The sequence below is a fragment of the Chenopodium album genome, chromosome 7, assembly GCF_948465745.1.
Source record: "Chenopodium album chromosome 7, dcCheAlbu1.1, whole genome shotgun sequence".
NCBI lineage: Eukaryota > Viridiplantae > Streptophyta > Magnoliopsida > Caryophyllales > Amaranthaceae > Chenopodium > Chenopodium album.
This window is the reverse complement of record NC_137840.1, coordinates 24,479,515-24,500,801: the sequence shown is the minus strand read 5'-3', so window position 1 is coordinate 24,500,801 and position 21,287 is coordinate 24,479,515. Positions and strand designations below refer to the sequence as shown.

The following is a 21,287-nucleotide window of genomic DNA, read 5'->3' as shown; positions in this document are numbered from 1 at the left end:
TATAACACCGACTGACCGTCACAATACAGGTGCATGCCACTCTTATGTTTCACATCTAAGTCTTCTAGAAGCTACTATAGCCACTTTAATTTGTTGGTCATTGCTGCCAGCGAACGATATTTTCCTTCTATAGAGGAATGCAAAACATTATGTTGCTTCTTGGTTTTCTATAACACTAATCATTGGGATGCCATGTATCATGTTGTTATAAGATATCTGAAGAAGAATAAATCAAACGCCTTATAAGACGTCGATACCTCTCCACATCGATCTTCACCATCCGCCAGAGCTAGCCTGTGGTTTTTCTCCATGGGAAAGTATTGTTGGGGTTTGGTAAGTCCAACTTACCGCGGAATTGACCCGACCCAAAGAACCACTCGCAATTAATAAAACCATAGAGCATAACCAATAAACATAAAAGGATAAAATCGAAATTTACCTTTGACGTGTGCTTCACCCGACCTAATAGGCTCTTACTTGAAAGCTTTAGCTCCGAAAATACCGAGCCTCCAACGGTATCAACCCACAAAGGACGAACACCGACTTTTAGGTCCGCTACCTTAGAGTTAGCAAGGTCCGACCAAAACCCGAGTGATTAAATGAGTTCGAAGGTTTTCACAGTGGTGATGCCTTTTTTAACAGTCACTCAAGTGATTTTCCCAATACCCCAACTTGGGTATTTATAGGTGATGAGTGTCATTTATGGCACTCATTTGGCTTCTTTTAGGATGAATTTCATGCTATTTTATAGCTCTTTCCTTTAGTTTTCCTTAGTTTTGTTCTTTATTTCTTTAGTTTGTGCTTTCCTTAGTTAGTTTTCTGTCTTTGTGCATTTCTTTGTTTATTTGGTCTTTTTCCCTTTCATTTGCTTGTATTTTTTGTGTATTTTCAGGTTATGATCGTGTTCCGAGGATTCCCAAGTCTTCCTCTCATATTTCTCATCATTTTAGATGCCTCTTGCTTGTCATTTGGAGCTCAAGTTTGAAGGAACTCAAGGAGCAAGTTCATGAGATCGGTGCATGCATGCGGTGGGGGAATTATCTTTGGCATGAACCCACCAAAATGGCCATTTCAAGACTGCCTACCTTAGTGTTCATCATCATCACCGTAGGCGTCGTTCGAAGTGCACCTACATTAAAGCATGTGTGAATATGCTTGGCACTCATAGGAAGTAGGAATGGACATAATAGGATTAGGGACAAGGAAAGTAGGGAGCCGCCAACAATTTTTTAAGGAACTTGTAAACCGTTCACGGATCATAAAAGGCAACCACGATAAAGGGACAACGAAGGCAACAACGATTGACCCGTGAAGGTTACACCCCATTCATAATCCATGAGAATACTAACTCCATATGGTTCGGAACCACGAAAGGAGGATCGGGGATGATGGTACGAAGTGAGTCATGGAGTCACATTCGCCCATATTGGCCTCTACTAGATTCTTATAGTGAAAAGTGATTCATGCGATCTCAAAGGCATACAAACAAAAAGTCAATTTGCTCCAACCTATTATTAAGCTAAATTGGTTGAATATTAATGCAACACATTATTCTAAAATATCGTGATCACTTGAATTAAATAACAAGATTAAAAAGGAACCTAAAATGGTTGTCCAAATTATCTTATTAGGCGTGATTTTCAATTACATATTCCCTTTAAACATGCAATATAGTGATCATAATAACAAGAGAATAAACATTAATATTGGAAGCAATTTAACCATAATATCATTAGTCAAATCAAATATAAAATAACCTAATCATGATGCTAGCAATATTAAAATAAAATAAGAGTAATTAAATTAATTAATTACTCACATTCCGCACGTTCCTTTAAATTGCTACATCATGAATAAACTGTTAGTAACTTCAATAAAAATAAATAAAATGGAAATTAAATTAAATTAAATAAAAAGTAGAGTTAATTTGGTCCAAACCCTAAGTTCATTCTACCTATCACGCCTTGGTTAAAGTATAGAACTTCAGGTATTGTATGGACTCCTTGGAGTGCTTAAAGGAAGAAATAGTGAAAGAATGGGGAGGCTAGTGTTTAGGCTAAAGAGGGAGAAGAGAATTATTTGATGATCAAGATTGTTGATGATTCAAAAAGGGGTGATTTGACCTCTATTTATAGGGAAAAAAGAGGGTTGAAGAATCAAGAAAAAGATAAGAATTCGAATCGGAAAAAACTCTTGCGATAGACAGCCGTTTTTGCGGTTTTTTTTTATCATATCTTTTGATCCAGAAATTGGAATAAGATGAATAAGATATAGTTGGAAAGCTCTTGAAGTTTAATTTCTAACCCAATTATAATCAGATCAAAATATTTTATATAACAAAAGATATAGCTGAAATAGTGAGACGGTATCAGTTTTGGATAGAGTTTGACATTATATTCATATCTTTTCCGTTATAGCTCAAAAATGATATTATAATATATCATTGGAAAGATAATTTCAAGGGCTATCCAACCATATAAAATTTGGATAAAAAATATGAGGCAAGAAATTTATATCTGTCTATCTTTGAACGTCTTTCAATTCGGATAGAATTAGGACTTTAAAAAAAAAGGAGTTTTATTCAATTTCAAACTATTTAATCTTATCTTTTCAAAAAGGATAATTAAGATCTTTTAGAAACTTATAGAAGCTTCTAATTAATTCTAATTGGTTTAGGATTGGGATTAAATCATTTGGACCCTCCACATGATCATTGGGTCGTAGGTAAGGTGGGCTTAGGTTCGGTTTGGGCTCGGTTAATATTTTGGCCATAACTTATTCGTTATAACTCGGATTTGGGCTTATAATATATCGTTGGAAATCTCTTTTTGAGCCCCATCCAACTATTTGATCATCGGACTCATATTATGGACCAAAATAAACTGGATCATACGTTTTTATAAAAAGGACACAAAATGAATGATTTTAAAGGACACGAAATGAATTATTTTGGGTTTAAAGGCACGAAAAGAGGAAAATAAGTTATGGTTTGGGGAAATGGGCTAGGAATTGGGTTGTTTTATGAAATGGAAATATGGATTTGAGCACTCCAAAAATTAAATACTCAACCCGACCAATAATGGCGGTGAAAGGTTGTTCATCATCGGGTTTGGTTTTGGGGAGACAATTTTGGTGTCTACAGAAGCCCCCACTTTAACTGAGTTTGTAGAAACGTTAGTGTCAAAAACGATAGTCAAAGTAGTCGATAGGGACGGAGAATGATTTAAGACGTTCTGCGATCCTAAATCATTCTGTATACGCCGATAGTTGCAGAAAAATGTTAGTTCTACAGATAAAAGAGTAAAGGGGTAGAATGCGTATCTGACACCAGTGTATCGGTGACAAATGAGTTTGGTAGCTTCCTATGCTTGAAGGAATCCATCGGATGACGTATGTTGAAATGCTTTCCATGCTTGAGGAAAGCCGATAGATGAGTTTGGTAGCTTTCTAAGCCTGGAGAAACCTACCGGATGACACTTTCCATGCTTGAGGAAAGTCGACGTATGACTTTGGTGTCATTCTATGCTTGAAGAATTCCACCGATAATGCCTTCCATGCTTGAGGAAAGCCGACTACTTGGCGGTTTCCTATACTTGAAGAAAAATCCACCGATAACGCTTTCCATGCTTGAGGAAAGCCGACTTGGCGGTTTTCTATGCTTGAAGAAAAATCCACCGATAACGCTTTCCATGCTTGAGGAAAGCCGACTTGGCGGTTTTCTATGCTTGAAGAAATCCACCGGATAATACTTTCCATGCTTGAGGAAAGTCGACAGATGATGAGATTGCAAATCTCTATGTATCGAGAACCTTGCGTCATGAAATGATGGTGGTTCGATTTTCCCCGAACGTGGGCTGAAGATGGTCCGCTTGTCCCCGAATGTGGGCTGTAGATGGTCCGCTTGTCCCCGGACGTGGGCTGTAGATGGTCCGCTTGTCCCCGGACGTGGGCTATAGATGGTCCGCTTGTCCCCGAACGTGGGCTGGTTGTAAATGGTCCGCTTGTCCCCAGACGTGGGCTGTAAATGAGACCTGCAAAAATAAATTTGCCAATGGACTCGCATATATTGTGATTGACTTGACCACTAACTCTACCAAGTTTGACTTGATTTGACATGACATGTATATGACTTGTGATTGTGTGTGTCTTGAGTGAGTGTGTGCACTGACACAAGCAATTAAAAATGCAAAAGCAAAAGACTTCTGTCATTTTGTGCTTAGCAAAAGACTTTAAAAAAAAAGGAGTTTTATTCAATTTCAAACTATTTAATCTTATCATTTCAAAAAGGATAATTAAGATCTTTTAGAAACTTATAGAAGCTTCTAATTAATTCTAATTGGTTTAGGTTTGGGATTAAATCATTTGGACCCTCCACATGATCATTGGGTCGTAGGTAAGGTGGGCTTAGGTTCGGTTTGGGCTCGGTTAATATTTTGGTCATAACTTATTCGTTATAACTCGGATTTGGGCTTATAATATATATTTGGAAAACTCTTTTCAAACCCCATCCAAATATTTAATCATTGGACTCATATAATGGACCAAAATAAACTGGATCATACGTTTTTATAAAAAGGACACGAAATGAATGATTTTAAAGGACATGAAATGAATTATTTTAGGTTTAAAGGCAAGAAAAGAGGAAAATAAGTTATGGTTTGGGGAAATGGGCTAGTAATTGGGTTGGTTTATGAAATGGAAATATGGATTTAAGTACTCCAAAAATTAAATACTCAACCCGACCAATAATGGCGGTGAAAGGTTGTTCATCATCGGGTTTGGTTTTGGGGAGACATTTTTAGGTGTCTACAATCACCAAGACGAGCGCGCGAGGATGAGCTAGGACGAAGAAGATGATTGTTCCCCTGGTTCTAGGTGCGGGCGCGCATGAGAGTGGTGCAGCCGCGCACCTGGTTGGCGCGGGCGCGCCTGCCTAGGTCCTTGTTCCGTACGCATTTTCTCGCGATCGCGCCTCTCTCATGATGCGACCGCACCTTCTGAGGTTTCTTTTGGGACAATCTAACTAACTCTTCTTTTGTATCTTTCCTTTATATAGTCTTTCCTTCTACTTTTAGGGGGAGGAGGATGAGGAGAGAATTGAATTAGATCATAATAAAAGAGATTTTAGAGAGAGAAACTCTAGGTTTTTAGAGAGAGAAATTCATGGTGGATTTTTGATGATTGAAGATTTCTTCATTTCCTTTGATTTTTTATCAGGTTTGTAAAGATTCCTTTTCTTTAATTCAATCTATGTTTGATCTTTAGTTTGATTTATTTTTTTTTGTTGATTGTTCTAGTTTGATAGAAGTTTGATTGATTTGTGTTTGATTTTAGCTTGTTTGATTTGATCATGATGAATTTGTTGCTTAGTGTTGTTTTGATCTTAATTTCAATGTCTAGTGAGTAGATTGCTTGCTAGGGTAATGGTGAAGCATGTATGAGTAATGGATTCATGCTAATTGGGAAAAATTGATGGATTTGATGATGTGATTAAATTGGTTGATGATCATGTGCATGTGTGTGATTAATTAAAGAGTAGCTAACTTTGATTGTTGCACTAGATTGCATTGTAAGTTCACATTGATACGGACCATTGATTTGTGGCTTGTATTTAACGATTGAGGTGTCTTGTGACGTTCCTAGCTAGAGTTTATCGTAGTTGACGCTAGTTAGACCTCTAGGAAAATAGCTTTATACGCTCTTTTAGTTGCATGATTGGTCACATTGCTTGAATTAGTCACTTTGATCTCCCAATTAGTTGAATCCGTTACGATTACATGTGGATCCTATTCCTAACGTTTTACATACTTGATTTCAATTCGTTGTTTAGTCATTCTTGTCCAAGTTTACATACCTACACCCTACCATTTTAGAGTAGCTTGACTTAGGCAATAGATAATCGCCCATCGTTCCTATGTGGTTCAACCCTCAACTTACCATTATACTTGTAAAAGGGTGTGTTAAGAGATTACAAATTTTGTTTGGCATAGGGTAGGGGTTAGTTTCAACGACCTAGTTCCGACCCTTGACAAAATGGCGCCGTTGCCGGGGAACGGTGTTGTGATTGTGTATTGTTGTTGAGTCTATTCCATCTTATTCAAAAATACAAAAAGATTTTTCTTCTTTCTTTTAGACTACACTTGTAGCCGCGTTACTAACAATTTCTTTTGATTTTTTGCATGCATAGTAGAACTCGTGATAGGTCCTTAGTTCCTTTGGATCCGGAAATTGAAAGAACTCTTTCACGAAGAAGGATAGCCAACCGATCTTTGAGCCTAAGTTCCTCAAGTGAAGAAGAGTTTTAGGAAAAAGAAGAGAAAGGCATGGGAGAGAATCCAAGAGTAGTTTTGAAGGAGTTGGGAATTCCCGGTGCTTATAGGTTTGAGATCAGCATTGCTCCACCTACAACACCGGCGAACGATTTTGAAATAAGACGGGCCATGATTACTTTGATAGAACGGAGGCAATTTAGTGGAGCCAAGAGTGAGAGCCCGTTGAATCACCTAAAGGAATTAGAGAAGTATTGTAATACTATCAAGTTGAACGACATTTTTCAAGAGTTTATTCAGCTAAAGTTTTTTCCCTTTTCCCTTATTGGTCGTGCCTTAGAGTGGTTGGATAAGGATATTAAGCCCAATTCCCTTAGGACATGGGATGAAGTCACAAAGGCTTTCTTTTCTCGCTTTTACCCATAAAAGAAGGCGACGGAGGCTAGAGCCTTAGTCCAAGGATTCAAACAAAGGCCTAATGAGAATCTCTATGAAGCATGGGAGAGGTACAAGGAGTACCAAAGAGAGTGCCCACATCATGGAATACCTACCTATCAAGTGATACAAATTTTCTATGGAGGCTTGAGTGCCCAAGGCAAGTCATGCCTAGATGGAGGAGCCGGAGGTCCTATAATGAATAGGACGGAAGAAGAGGTAGTTGACATAATTGAGGATGTGGTGAGATACTATAGAGATTAGCAAGAAGGAGATAGGGAGTCTACGAGCAAGAGTGGCTGGACGGTTTATTTGGTGGATCATCTCAACGCGATTAACAACTTGTCCTCCCAAATTTTAAATCTAGGGAAGGAAATGACATCTATCAAAGCCAAGCTTGAGAGTTTTTCTAAGAATTCATCGAGTCTTCCTTCCCAATCCATAGGGAGAGGTACACTTCTAACTCTTCTCCTTCTACTTCCAATAACATACCAAGTGGTTGTCTATTTTGTGATTCTTGTGGATCTTATGATCATGATTCTTCCATGTGTTCTGAAACTTTTTTTGATGGATGTGATGATGTTTAAAATAATGAATGTGAACATGTAAAATTTGTGTCTAATGCCAATAGTGGTCAAAGGTTAGATGGATCTAAGAATTTTGGCAATAGGAATTCTCACCCCCAAGGTGGTTTCAATAACTTCAACAATGGAGGCTATAGGAACCAAAGAAACCAAGGTTTCCGAGGTAACTATAATAACCAAGGTTATAGTAATCAAAACCCAAGCCATGGGTATGGAAACCAAATTCAATCTCAAGGCTTTGGTAGCCATTACCATAATGGTGGCAATAGTTAAGGCCGAGGCAATTGGAACAACAACCAAAATCTAGGAAGTTTTCAAAATAACAATCAAAGGGGACCCCCACCCGGTTTTGCTCCAAAGCCTAAAGCCAATGGTGAAAATTCTTATTCCTAACTATCATCATTTAAGAAAAATTTGGAAGAAATGATTGATAACCAAACCAAGATCATAAAAACCTATATGGCGGTGAGTGACAAGAAATTTAATGAGATGATGATTCATAACAAAATTCTTGAGACACAAATAACCCAACTAGCCAACACACTACAGGATTGTGCTAGTCCATCCTCTTTGCCTTCTCAAGGAGTGGAACCTAAGAAACTTGTGTATTCTATCACCACTAGGAGTGGGAGAGTACTTAATGAGGGAGTTTCAAGGTCCATTGAGGAGGATGATGAGAGGAGTGACCAAGAGAGGAAGTTGAGAAGGTTGTGTCTAAGAGTGTGAGTCATGAGGAGGTGCAAGAGAAAAAGACGAGTAGTGAGAAAGAGCGTGAGGAAGTGTGGAGACCCGACCTTCCATAACCACAAAAATTCTTGAGGCACAAAATGGATGAGCAATTTGGTAAGTTTCTTGCTATGCTCAAGGAAGTTCACCTTTCTATCTCCTTCACCGATGCAATTACCAAAATGCCTAGGTACTCTAAGTTCCGTAAGGAGATTTTGAGCGGGAAGAGAAAGTGTAATGAGGTTGATTCTGTTGAAGTTGGGAATTGTTGTAGTGATTTCATTCATAATGAGTTGCCGAAGAAGATGGATGATCCGGGTAATTTCTCTATTCCATGTGAGATCAAGGGAAAAATATTTGATAATGCCTTTTGTGATCTTGGAGCTAGTGTGAGTGCCATGCCTTATTCCATTTTCAAGAAACTCAAGCTAGGTGAGCTCCTCCCATCTAACATAACCCTTCGATTGGCCGATCGGACTATTATGATTCCAAAGAGGAGAGTTAAGGATGTTCCTCCTAAGATAGGAGGGTTCACTATTCCCGTTGATTTCATTGCACTTAAGATTGCAGAAGATGACCATATCTCTATCATTTTAGGAAGACCATCCTTAGACACTTTGGGAGCCTTAATAAATGTGAAAGGAGGCCGTATTACCTTGAGAGTTGGTAAGAAAGAGGAAAGTTTTAAGTTGAAACCAATGCATGAGTCTTTGTCTCTTGTGCAAGGAATTATGTGTGCTTATTCTCCTCGCTTTATTGATAATGTGTGCATGATTAATTCTTCAACTAACAATGTTCTTGAGAATTGTGATGATGCTCTTTCAAGTTTTGATGGAAATAAGGTTAGTGAAGAGAAAATGATGATTCCCAAGCTTATGGACGAGGAGGAAGTTGAAATTCCTCATTGGTTTGAGCTCTATCCTCAAGATGAAGGGGATGTTTCCATGAGTATGGATGGTGAGGAACCATCTACAATGAACAACAAGCCAAAGAAAAAAGGTCGTGATTCTAAGAAGAAGAGAGAGAGAAAGAAGTTACGGAAAGAAAAATTTGCAATTGAAAAGTCTTTGAAGGAAGTTTCATCAAGCAACAACAAGAGGTTGCTAAAAGTTGAAGAGGAATTTGCTCTTTCCACTACCTTGAAGAAGGTGGTGTTCTTTGACCCTCAATGATTTGGAGGAAGGGTCGAGTTTAGGACCATAAGCAAGAGCTTCCCGGGAGGAAACCCTGAGATTTCTAGTTTTTCTTTTTGATTTTTGGATTTTTCTTATTTTTCTTTCTTTTAGTTTCTTTTCTTTCACTTTTCTACTTGTTTGGATTTGTAGGTTGCATTTTTGGGATTGGATTTCATCAAGTGAGCATGAGTAATGAGAAGGTGTTTGCGGTTTTTGATGTGATTATATTCGATATCATCGAAATTTGAGGTAAAAGGGTAAGAATTTTAGTGAGGTAAGATAGGAAATTTTGTGCTATAAAGTTGAAGGAATTTTGCACTTGGTGGGTTCATGTGGTGCTACCATTAAATTGGGATTTTGAACCCACTAAAATCTTAATTTGAATCTGCCACTTTCAGTGGGTTCAAGAGCCCAAATATTAATCTTGATCGATAAACCTACCGATGAACGCACCAAAAATTTTTAAAAAAAGAATCGGGCTAGGAACAGGTGTGGGCGCGCACGTGGTTGGTGCGGCCGCGCCAGCCAGCCCGTGCCCCCCTTATCTTCTCTTCCTTCCTTCCTTCTTTCATTTCCCCTTATTTCTTCCTTCTACATTTGACCCCCATCAACCTCAAACCCTTAAAACCGCACCACTTCCCTCTCATTCTCATCAAATTTCAACACAAATCACTCAATTTTTCATTTCAAATTCACTAAAAACTTCTACATTTTCATCCAAATTATCAAATTCATGCTACTTTCACTAAATTAAACCTCCAATCTCTCTCCTCCATACTTGGGTATAATTTGGGGCTTTTCAATTTAGTGGGAATTGGAGGCTAAAAGTGGTTCAATCTTGCTTCATATATGGTATAATCATCTTCTCTTGGTTTTAATTGCTTAATTATGTCATATATTTGCAAGTGTTGATTTGTTCATGAGCATGAATAGTAGTAGTATCATTTTTTATTATTTTGATGATTGATATTGGTTTTTGGATGATTAATTGATTTGTTTGTTGCTTGATTTCAACTCACATTGTGTTGTTTGTTGATTTTGAAGCATTTGTGAGCAATTTTGTTGAAAAAATTGGAATTTGAATTTTGGTAGTTTGGGTAGTTGACAGGCTATAGTCGTATCACCTAATCAAAAGTAATTCCTAAATCCTCTAACTAATGTAGATAGGGAAGTAGGGTCGAATCCACAGAGAAACGAGTCTTTCTATTCCTAATTAATTAATATAATCTAGATTATGAAGTACACAAAATATAATGATCGAAGGAAACTAAACTACAAAGATTGAGAATAAGGAGAAAACATAATAATATTTCAGGATAAAACATAATAATCAATCATCAATGCATACATTAATCAGATCATAAAGGGTTTTCGCTACGTATTACAATCACACAATTAATTTATCGGTATTAAATCTCATCTCTCGAATCTCGACTTAACCATTTATAAATTAAACTACCTATTGAAACTAAACCTAAACATCAATTCTCATCTTTCGAATCTCGAATTAATATTATCAAACTCGTGCATAAAAGATCTGCGCAAATCTAGTCACAGAGCATTAAATCAATCAGTAGGAAATTAATCTAGCATTGATAATCAACAACAATAAATTACCCCTTCATATTATTTATGGATCCCCACAAACCCAAGAAATAAAACTACTCACACATAATTAAATCTTAACAAATCAAAGCAATAAAACAAGACATGATCAAAGGAATAAAACAAATAACTAAGATTAAGAGAAGAGAAATCGTTACCAAAGAAATCTGGAATTAAGAATAGAGTTAAGAACAAAGAATAAGAGAGAGAAACTAACCTAAAAGCTAAGTAGAGAGAGAAAATCTAAGAAAGAATTAAGAAAGAGTAAAATGGTGTTTTTTTCAACTCGCTTAACGGAAAAGTATCTATAACTATATACTAAAGGCGAAACCAAACATGACACGTGTCAACTTTTGGTTAAAAATTTTTCCGCCAAAACTTTTATTTATTTTTTTTTTTTTGCTTTTTGGTTTTTTGTCAAAAAATCTTCTTAGAAAAGATTTAATATACGTAATACAAAGTATAATATTTTCATTCCTTTCTTACAAAAATAATACTTTTTCCTTCCAAAATAATCATTATGTTTCTTCCTTATATATTATACTCAAATATTAATTATTTCATTATTTGATATGTTAAGTATCTTTAATTATATGTATAATTTTGGTTTCCTATCTTTATCTAATAACTACATATTGTAACATTATGAATTTATGATGCAACCGATGTTTTATTTTATTAAGCATACAATACAATTTTTTAATTAAAGATTAAATAAACAAACCTGTCAGATTTATATATACATTTATTTTTTTGGATAAAATAAAAAATACTAAGTACGTAGGTAGATTTAAACATATATCATAACTTTTTAAGTATTTAAAATAGGAATTATATGGGTTAAAAAGTATTCTTTTTATATAATATTTTTGCATCAATACACCACGGGTTTTATGTTACACCACATGTCCAAAATATTACCACGGGAAATCTTATTGTGATATTATCTATGCGATAATATGACCTTTTTTTTTAATTATATTTTCACATTTTAAAAGTGGTCAATTTTATATGGAAGAAGAAAAAAAAAGATGTATATAGAGATATTGTAGATGGAAGGCTAGCTATATACATATATATATAATTATTATTTGTTTGTCAGAAAGAAAAATAGTGCAGAGTTTGTTGTGAATTTTAAAACACTAATAGTCAAAAGACTATTTTTACAAAACTCATTTTGTTAATAAGCTCTTTGTACTTTGTTTGATTTTTTGTATTTTATTTTAGTAAATATTAGAAATAATAAGAAAATAAATATATCGTAGTTAAATGTTTCATGTGGTTTAAAATACTTTTTGACAATTTAATTTTTGAAATTAAATACAAATTATTATGTTACAAGAACTAACGATAATTATAATATATTGTTACACCGATAAAAATTACTGTGCATAGCACGGGAACTAGCCTAGTTTATACTAAGCAAGAATCCTAAACTAAAACAAACTTAAACGACGCTAATCGTCTCCTAACAATAACATGCGCCCGATCGGGCGTGTCTTTTTCCCTCGGGTATACTTCCTCGCGCCCGGCCGGGGGCGAGTTCGTGCGCCAGCCTTGCTTCCCTCGCCTGGCCGGGCGTGCCTCCTGGTGCCAGCCTCTTTGGCAGGGCGGCACTCTTGGGCCACTATTTGGACTTCGATTGGGCTTCAATTCTTCGGGCCAATCTGGATTTCCTCTTCGCGTCTTGAATACTTGGTCCAAATGCCCCGGTATCACATATATCGAGCCCTTAATTACCAGTTCGATGGCTCTAACCGGCCCTGGGCTATAGAAACTGGTCCTGCTTCTCCAATGCTCGTAATTACTCCATAATAGCTCAGGAAAATGATCTAAAAGTGCAAATCCCCGCAAAAGTCAACAAAATCTACGAAAACATTAGAAAACACCAATTAGTAATAAAAGTGGCTCTAAAGAGCCAAAAACACTACTAATTATGACCAAGGGACGGGGGTAAAACAGTATATAAATCGGACATATCAAACTCCCCCAAGCCAAACCTTTGCTTGTCCCTAAGCAAAGATCTCATCAATGAATAAATAAATATGCTTCACCCCAAAAAGTAAAATCAAGCACAAACAATTCAAGGTAAATCCAACAAACATGCTTCAATGTCAATCAATCAAATCCATTCAATTACCCTTATTCCCTAACAATTGTAAAATACAGCAAACCACAAGAGCATATAGAATTCAAGATGTACTCGCTCGATCGCTCTCCAACCAACCTCTTTAATGTGAACAATGCCCTCCCAACTCACACTCTCGTGTGTTTAAAGCAATGAACGCTCAACCTACTAGTCAACTTGAAATATGTCAAATCATAACTTGCATTGATAAACAACACTTTTACATTCATACAACTCTATGCACAAAGGTCAGAAGGTCTTTAAAGCTTGTAATGTAAGGCTAGGGTAAAGGGTAGGAATCATTTTGCAACAAGTGAGAGAAAATCTATGCTTAAGGGAGCAAATCCTAGTAAAACCCATGATCAAAATAAATGATAATCAACATCTCTTACATAACTAACCCTAACAAAAATCCACCTAATACAACTCCAAACAATATAAACAATCCCAACTCTTACAATTTCACTCATAAGATATAATAATAAAGAACTGTAGTGAATAAACAAACTTTATTTCCAAATTTGAATTTTTCATAGAAGCTAAAAACTTTTTTCTTTTCATCAACCTCCAACTAGAACATTTGAACATTGAGCAATTTTTTTCCTTTTTCTTTTTGTTTTTTTTTTTCTGTTGAAGTTCACTTATTTTTCTTCACTTTTTTTTCATAACATCATACTTTATTTTTTCACAAAGATATAACTTTCAAACTCATCAAAAATAAACATGATAAAAAACAAATAGCTTCTCAAAACCCACCCAAATTGTGCAAATAATAAGCACACTACAAACTCCCTCGCCTCACTCACTATTAGCTCCCCCCAAGCCAAGCTTGGGACTAGTAACCAATGGGGAAAAATAGGCTTGTAATGTGGCAAATAAACAACAAAAAGTCAAGGCAACAACATGGGTAGCAAGAAGGGAACAAATGTATCTACAATCATCTGAAGGCCACCTAAAAGAATAAATGCCTTTGTCCTCCACAATGTGCATAATAATGAATCATACAAACATTACTTATAGTTGCAAATCAATACTCAAATTCATTGACATACCAAGAACTAACACACATTCCTAACCAAATCAACTAGTCAAGCACTATATTCACAAGTAGTTGGGAAAAATTGACGCATGTTAAGGTTTCTAGGCAACTAACACATCAAATCATGATAAACTAATCCATAATATTTATCATCGATAACCAAGAATCAAAACAACTTTCTCAAGTAAGGGGCACAGGGAAGCATGATTTATAATTCATTGGAACGTATTTTTGATTTTTTTTTTCAATTTTTTTTTGTATTTTTCATATATAAGAAAGAAATAAAATTAACCTAGAAAGCAATAAATCTAAACTAACAAAACACACTAAAAATAAAAGAAAAGAGAAAAAGAAATATACCAAATCCAAAATCTCCCCCAAACCAGAATCAGACAATGTCTTCATTGGCTCGGGAACTAGCCCAGCATAGCTAATCCTCATCCATTTTTCCGAAACCTCCACCTCAACTGCCACCTACACCACCTGCACCGGAAGAGCTACCACAAAAATAATCAGCATGAAAACTCCCCCCCGCCGGTCCTCCGAAAGGAATGTCCAGGACGTACCCATGAAATGCAAAATAGTCAGTATAAATGCCATGGGCAGTGGGATACCTATCGTATCCCTGGGGTGGAGGCTGAAACCAGTCAAGGTAGATTGCATCGTCGGTAATGTTGCTCCGACGAGCATAATCATCGTACATAGGGTAGAGAGCTCTACCCTGATTCCTCTCAAGGTACCCTAACCTATGGTCAATGGAGCCTACCATCCTCCTAAGGTTAGTATGGGAATGCTCGATACGTCCTAAAGCCTGACCTATACTCTGAAGGTCCCAAACTGGGTTAGAGTCAACATGGGGGACGGAGTGAGACATGCAAGGTGCAGAAAATGCTACCTCGGGCTCAGGCTGGGGTGGTTGAACTGGTGGTGGTACTGGTGGTGCTTGCTTCCTAGCGTTGGCAACTAAAAGGTCGTACGTGTAGGATGCTTGCCCGGGGGGGAAAGGTGGTCAAGTCAGGACTAGGTAGGTAAAAGATGGGCAAAGGCTGCTCAGTCCCAATCCTAATACACCAGTGGGGTGTCTGCTCACTGTCCAGTCGTACCCACCCCAAATCCTTAAAATACCTAGCAGTCATTTAGGTATCGGGTCCACAGTTGGTCAGTTGGTGGGGTCCACTCTCAACAAAACCGGCCTTTTTCACTACTATTTGAGTGATAAGGCCTCCTATACGAATGGGGGTGCGAGACTGGGTACTGGTTGTGGCATGTCTGCTAAGTTGGTGGATAATGTACCTACCCATGTTCAGTTTCCCAAACCCATACACATAGTGTCCTATAACAGCTAGTTCGTTGGTTTGGGTGTAATGGGGCTCGTTCTTAGCCAGAAAACACAAACCCGCAAATCTTTGCCAGATTTTTGGGATAGGGTGATGGTTAGGTTTTGTACTAGCATGTTGAGGGTCAGGGGTAGGCAAACCGGTCAGAGCATGATAAACATCACCCATTTTGTAATCAGCATGCCATTGGAATGGTAATTCAGAATTCAATTCAAACAATTTACAAAATTCAACATATGTTAAACTAATATTCCAATTGTTCAATCTAAAATATAAATTCGGCCCATTTATACTATTTACAACTTTCAAAGAAGACAACAATTCAAAAGTTAATTCACGGCATGCAGGATAGTGCATATCAACGAATGTTCTCATTCCTATGTCATTCAAAAATCGTTTAACAAAATCATACAAACCATAAGTTTCTAAAGTAGGGAGGTGTAACCACCGTGAAGGAATTACCTCGCGCCCGGTTAGGTGTTCTAGCCGTTCCTTTGCTCATAGCTAGCAATACGAATCGTTACCCAGTAGGGGAGTTGTAAATCCGGGTCGTACTCCTCCCTCGAGCTAGAACTCCTTCAGAAAATCGATCGAGCCCTCTTTGAAGACATAGTAAAAATGGGTATGAAAAATAATTTGAGTGGGATTTGGAAATTTTTATATAAGATTGAAGAGGATAAAGAGAGGATTAAAAATATGTAAAAATATTTGGATTTGGGTGAGAAATGAAGATAAAATCTTAGAGAGAAGGTAGAGGATATAAGGTTTTAGAGACAGAAAGTTATGGAGGAAAAAGAATAAGAATGATAAAAGAAAGAAGAAAGAAGAAAGAAGAAGAAGAAGAAGGTCGGGCGTCTCGCGCCCGGTCGGGCGGCCTATCGCCCGATCGGGCGATCTGGGTTGTATTAAGAGCTGCTCTCGCGCCAGGTCGGGCAGGCAATCGCCCGATCGGGCGATCTAAAAGCCCAGTTTTCTTCTACTCTCGCGCCCGATCGGGTGATCCAGTGCTTAAATTTTCATCTCTTCTCGCGCCCGGTCGGGCGAGATTCGCCTGATCAGGCGATCGAAGATGTCCGTATACAACGAGTTTCGCGCCTGGTTGAGCGAACCCGATTTTTTTCAACCCCGATCTCGCGCCCGATCAAGCCCGAGGCTAATTTTACGAATTTTTTACTTTCTTCTTTTCTTCAATTTTTTTTGGCTAACTCTTTTCCTTCAAACCTGTACAAACTCATAAAACTCATTAAATTCCCTCATCTCTCCTCTCATAAGAAAAAGAAAGAAAAACTAGTTTAAAAAGCATTAAAATACGGGTTGCCTCCCGCAAAGCGCTGGTTTATCTAGGTCCCGCACGACCTTCTTACCAAGTAAAAGAATTGGGATCCTTGACCAGACGCTTGGTCGGGTGGTTTCTCACCCGGTCGAGCGGTGTTTAGGCCACGACGCGGTTTCTTGACGTAACCTGTGGGACGCCAATTCACTTATCTGGTGGATCCTCCTTGACTTGGACTGGGGGTTCTTCAATCCGAAAAACTAAAAATCCCTCTTCGATCGAGGATTGCTTCAAATTGTCACTGTATTTAGCACTTGCAACTCAATCTGGCAGAACACTTACCGTAGGCTCAATTTCCACAACTTGTTTGATTGATTCCACGTTTTCGTCCTCAAAACCAAGACCAACAGTGTAGAGGGCTCTTTCTATTGCATCCACTTCCTTCTGCCATTTGTCTATCTCATTTGAAAAGGATGCAACACAAGATACCGCCTCCAAGGGATCTTTTACAAGAGCTTGGGGCTTGTTAGAAATAGTTTGAACCACATTAACACTAAAGCACTTCTCCTCTATCATGGAGATTTTAGGGGTATTATTAAAATTAAAAATAATTTTATCGTTCCCTATTGATAGTGTTTATTTGCCACTTCTCACATCTATAATTACTCCTGTAGTGTTAAGGAATGGTCTACCCAAAATAATTGGAGTTTGCATATTCTCAGCCAAATCAAGAACAACAAAATCAACAGGTATATAAAATTTATCTACTCTAACAGAAACTTCCTCTAAAACACCTAAAGGGTATTTTAAAGAACGGTCGGCCATTTGTAGAGTAATATTAGTAGCTTTTAATTTACCCATATTTAACTTGGAACACACATATAATGGAATAACACTAACGCTAGCACCCAAATCACACAATGCATTATCAATCGTTAGATTGCCAATATGACAAGGGATAAAAAAAACTACCCAGATCTTTTAATTCAGGTGGAGATTTATTTTGAAGTACGACACTACACTCTGCATTGAAAGCTACTATCTCTACCTCACTAATAGACCTTTTTCTTGTCAATATTTCCTTCATAAATTTTGCATATGCAGGAATTTGTGTGATTAATTCAGTGAAGGGAACTGTTACCTTCAAATCTTTTACCATCTCCAAAAACTTGTCAAACTGCTTATCTAAATTTGTTTTCAAGTAACGATTGGGGAATGGAAGTTTGATAGCTTGCTTTGGAGCATTATTGCTCTCATCTGGAGTGGCTACCTTCCCTGGAGTCGTACCCTGCAATGTAGAATTAGATATATTACCTACATTGTCTTGTTTAACGGAATCAAGATTAGCATTATTTATTAAATCAGGTTCATCATCTCTGGGCATAGGGGGCCCTTCGTAGTTTGAACCACTCCTTAGAGTAATTCCATAGGCTTGATCCTTAAACCTGGTCGGCTGTGCTTGCAGAGCTCCTTGTTGGTAGGCTTGTAGAGTAGAGGAAAGTTGCGCAATTTGATTATCTACAATTTTATTGTGTGCTAGAATTGAATCAATTTGGGCATCTCTACTCTTCATGTGCTTCTGCATGTTAACTAGCATCGCTCTAATTTCTAACAAAGAAGGGTCGGAAGATGAGGAGGGTTGTTGTAGTTGGTTCTTCTTCCCAGCATTGGGGTGATAATATTTCTGATGTTGTTCTTGTGGCACCTGTGGTTCTTGTGGTGGTGTATTTTAAACATAAGTACTCCGGTAGGAAAGGTACGGATGATTCCGGTACCCAGGATTGTAGGTGTTAAAGTATGGGTTATTCTTTCTATAAGCTTGAAAGGCATTAACTTGCTCCAAGAAACTCCTGCAATCTTGTTCCCAATGACCTAAAATTCCACAATTTTCGTAGAAAGCCTCATTAGCATTATTATTAATTGCAAAAAAATTAGCTATATTAGCATTGCTAAGATTATCTAACTTCTTGCAGATAGAGGTTGATTGAGCATACAAAAAGGATACAGAGTCAACACTATGCTTCCCCTTGTTAGCAAAGCCTCTAGGATTCCCATATTGGGAATTATGTATCGCCATAACTTCAATAACTTGACCTGCATCATCAACATTAAGGTTCATAAACCTCCCACTAGCTATAGAATCTAAGATTATTCTAGATGAATTTCCAATGCCATTGTAAAAGGCTTGGATTAACTGCCATTGTGCAAAATTCTGGTGGGGGCATTCTCTTTGTAGGTCCTTGAACCTCTCCCAAGCCTCATATAAAGTTTCATCGGCTTCTTGGGCAAAGATCTGAATTGCACTTCGTAGTACGGCTGTTCTCACTGCAGGATAATATTTGTTATAAAAATTCAAAACAAGAGTTTCCCAGTCAGTTATACCAAGTGCAGTTCTATTTAATCCATTAAACCATAATTTGGCTTTTCCAGTCAAAGAAAAAGGAAAGAGAATCTCCCTGATTTGGTCTTGTGTGAGCCCAGCTTGCCTAATGGTATTACAATACTGACAATAGTCTGCAATATGAAGATTTGGGTCTTCACCCTTAGCTCCACTGAATGGCTTCCTTTCTATCATCGTTATAAATTGGGGTTTAATCTCAAACTGTACCCTATGAAGAGCCGGAGTGGGAGTAAGCTGTGGAAAATCTGTAAGCTTTGGTTGTGAGTAATCACTAAGCTTCTTTGAATCTGTCATCTCTGATTCTGGATCTGAAGATACCTCTGAATCGCTAGAATCAGTTGGAGGATCTCGGTGATTGTTATAATGACCAGAATCCGCCAGAATTTGCATGTAAAGGTTCTTCTGTCTATGGAAGGATCGATCGATCTCAGGATCGAATGGGATGTAACCTGATCTGGAACACCTAGGCATAAACAAACAAAACTAAAAGCAAATATGAGACTTTCCTCAAAGAACTAACGTTCTCTAAGAAAAAAAGAAATAACCTAGACTACAAAAATAATCAGAATTAGAAATAAAACCGTTTCCTCGGCAACGGCGCCAAATTTTGACAGGCTATAGTCGTATCACCTAATCAAAAGTAATTCCTAAATCTTGTAACTAATGTAGATAGGGAAGTAGGGTCGAATCCACAGAGAAATGAGTCTTTCTATTCCTAATTAATTAATATAATCTAGATTATGAAGTAACCAAAATATAATGATCGAAGGAAACTAAACTACGAAGATTAAGAATAAGGAGAAACAATATATAAAAAGATTTAGGGCATAGCTTCACCAATAAATAATATTCCAGGGTAAAACATAATAATCAATCATCAATGCATACATTAATCAGATCATAAAGGGCTTTCGCTACGTATTACAATCACATAATTAATTTACCGGTATTAAATCTCATCTTTCGAATCTCGACTTAAACATTTATAAATTAACCTGCCTATTGATACTAAACATAATCATCAATTCTCATCTTTCAAATCTCGAATCAATATTGGCAAACTCATGCATAAAAGATCAGCGCAAGTCTAGTCACAAAGCATTAAATCAATCAATAGGAAATTAATCTAGCATTGATAATCAACAACAATAAATTACCCCTTCATATTATTTATGGATCCCCACAAACCCTAGAAATAAAACCACTCACACATAATTAAATCTAAACAAATCAAAGTAATAAAACTAGACATGATAAAAGGAATAAAATAAAAAACTAAGATTAAGAGAAGAGAAATCGTCACCAAAGAAATCTGGAATTCATAATAGAGTTAAGAACAAAGAATAAGAGAGAGAAACTAACCTAAAAGTTAAGTAGAGAGAGAAAATCTAAGAAAGAATTAACAAAGAGTAAAAAGGTGTTTTTTTCAAATCGCTTAACGGAAAAGTATTTATACTACGCAAGAATCCTAAACTAAAACAAACTTAAACAACGATAATCGTCTCCTAACAATAACACGCGCCCGATCGGGCGAGGCATAGCCCGATCGGGCGCGCCTTTTTCCCTCATGAATACTTCCTCGCACCCGGCCGGGCGCGAGTTCGGGTGCCAACCTTGCTTCCCTCGCCCAGCCGGGCGCGCTTCTGGGCGCCAGCCTCTTTGGCCGGGCGGCACTCTTGGGCCACTATTTGGACTTCGATTGGGCTTTAATTCTTCGAGCCAATCAGGATTTCCTCATCGGGTCTTGAATACTTGGTCCAAATGCCCCGGTATCACATATACCGAGCCCTTAATCACTGGTTCGATGGCTCTAACCGTCCCTGGGCTATAGAAACTGGTTGTGCTTCTCTAATGCTCGTAATTACTCCACAATATCTCGGGAAAATGCTCCAAAAGTGCAAATCCGTGCAAAAGTCAACCAAATCTATGAAAACACCAATTAGTAATAATAGTGGCTCTAAAGAGCTAAAAACACTACTAATTATGACCAAGGGACCGGGGTAAAACACTATATAAATCGGACATATCAGTAGTAAGGTGTTATTGTGTTATTAGTTGGTTCTTCTTGTGATTTCGATTGTTTGGGAAGAAATTGTTTGTTGTTTGGTGTTGTTTGGCAATTTGGATTGGAATTGTGATTGGTGGAAATTGAAGTTCTTGGTTGGTGAATTTTGCGGATTGTTGTTGGAAATTTTGTGATTGGTTTTTGTGATCCTACACTTAGAGTTCATCATGTCGAAAGTCTTCAAAAATCTTGTCAAAAAACGCAAAACAAACACCTCCATTGATGAACCTACCTGTACCACCCTAGAAAT

The 21,287-nt window shown here is 37.4% G+C and overlaps 1 protein-coding gene, 1 non-coding gene and 1 pseudogene across 2 annotated transcripts; 2 read left to right on the top strand and 1 right to left on the bottom strand.

Annotated features, from left to right (window-relative positions):
* Positions 1 to 6,715: 6,715 nt before the first annotated feature.
* LOC145641076 (small nucleolar RNA R71) lies at positions 6,716 to 6,814 on the bottom strand (annotated as a pseudogene).
* A 1,301-nt stretch (positions 6,815 to 8,115) lies between these two features.
* LOC145640099 (uncharacterized) lies at positions 8,116 to 9,437 on the top strand. The gene is made up of 2 exons (XM_081691410.1): positions 8,116 to 8,680; positions 9,340 to 9,437. The coding sequence occupies exons 1-2, from the start codon at positions 8,116 to 8,118 to the stop codon at positions 9,435 to 9,437; spliced, it is 663 nt and encodes a 220-aa protein (XP_081547536.1).
* Positions 9,438 to 18,778: 9,341 nt separating this feature from the next.
* Positions 18,779 to 18,885, top strand: LOC145641132 (small nucleolar RNA R71). The gene has a single exon (XR_014115198.1). It is a non-coding gene; the product is annotated as a small nucleolar RNA R71 (small nucleolar RNA).
* The last annotated feature ends 2,402 nt before the right edge of the window (positions 18,886 to 21,287 follow it).

What these genes read in the sequence shown, in the direction of transcription:
- LOC145640099 (XM_081691410.1), top strand. Translation starts at nt 8,116, where the DNA reads ATGGATGAGCAATTTGGTAAGTTTCTTGCTATGCTCAAGGAAGTTCAC. An exon ending in CCGTATTACCTTGAGAGTTG is followed by an intron (nt 8,681 to 9,339) that starts GTAAGAAAGAGG and finishes TTGGATTTGTAG; the next exon opens with GTTGCATTTTTGGGATTGGA.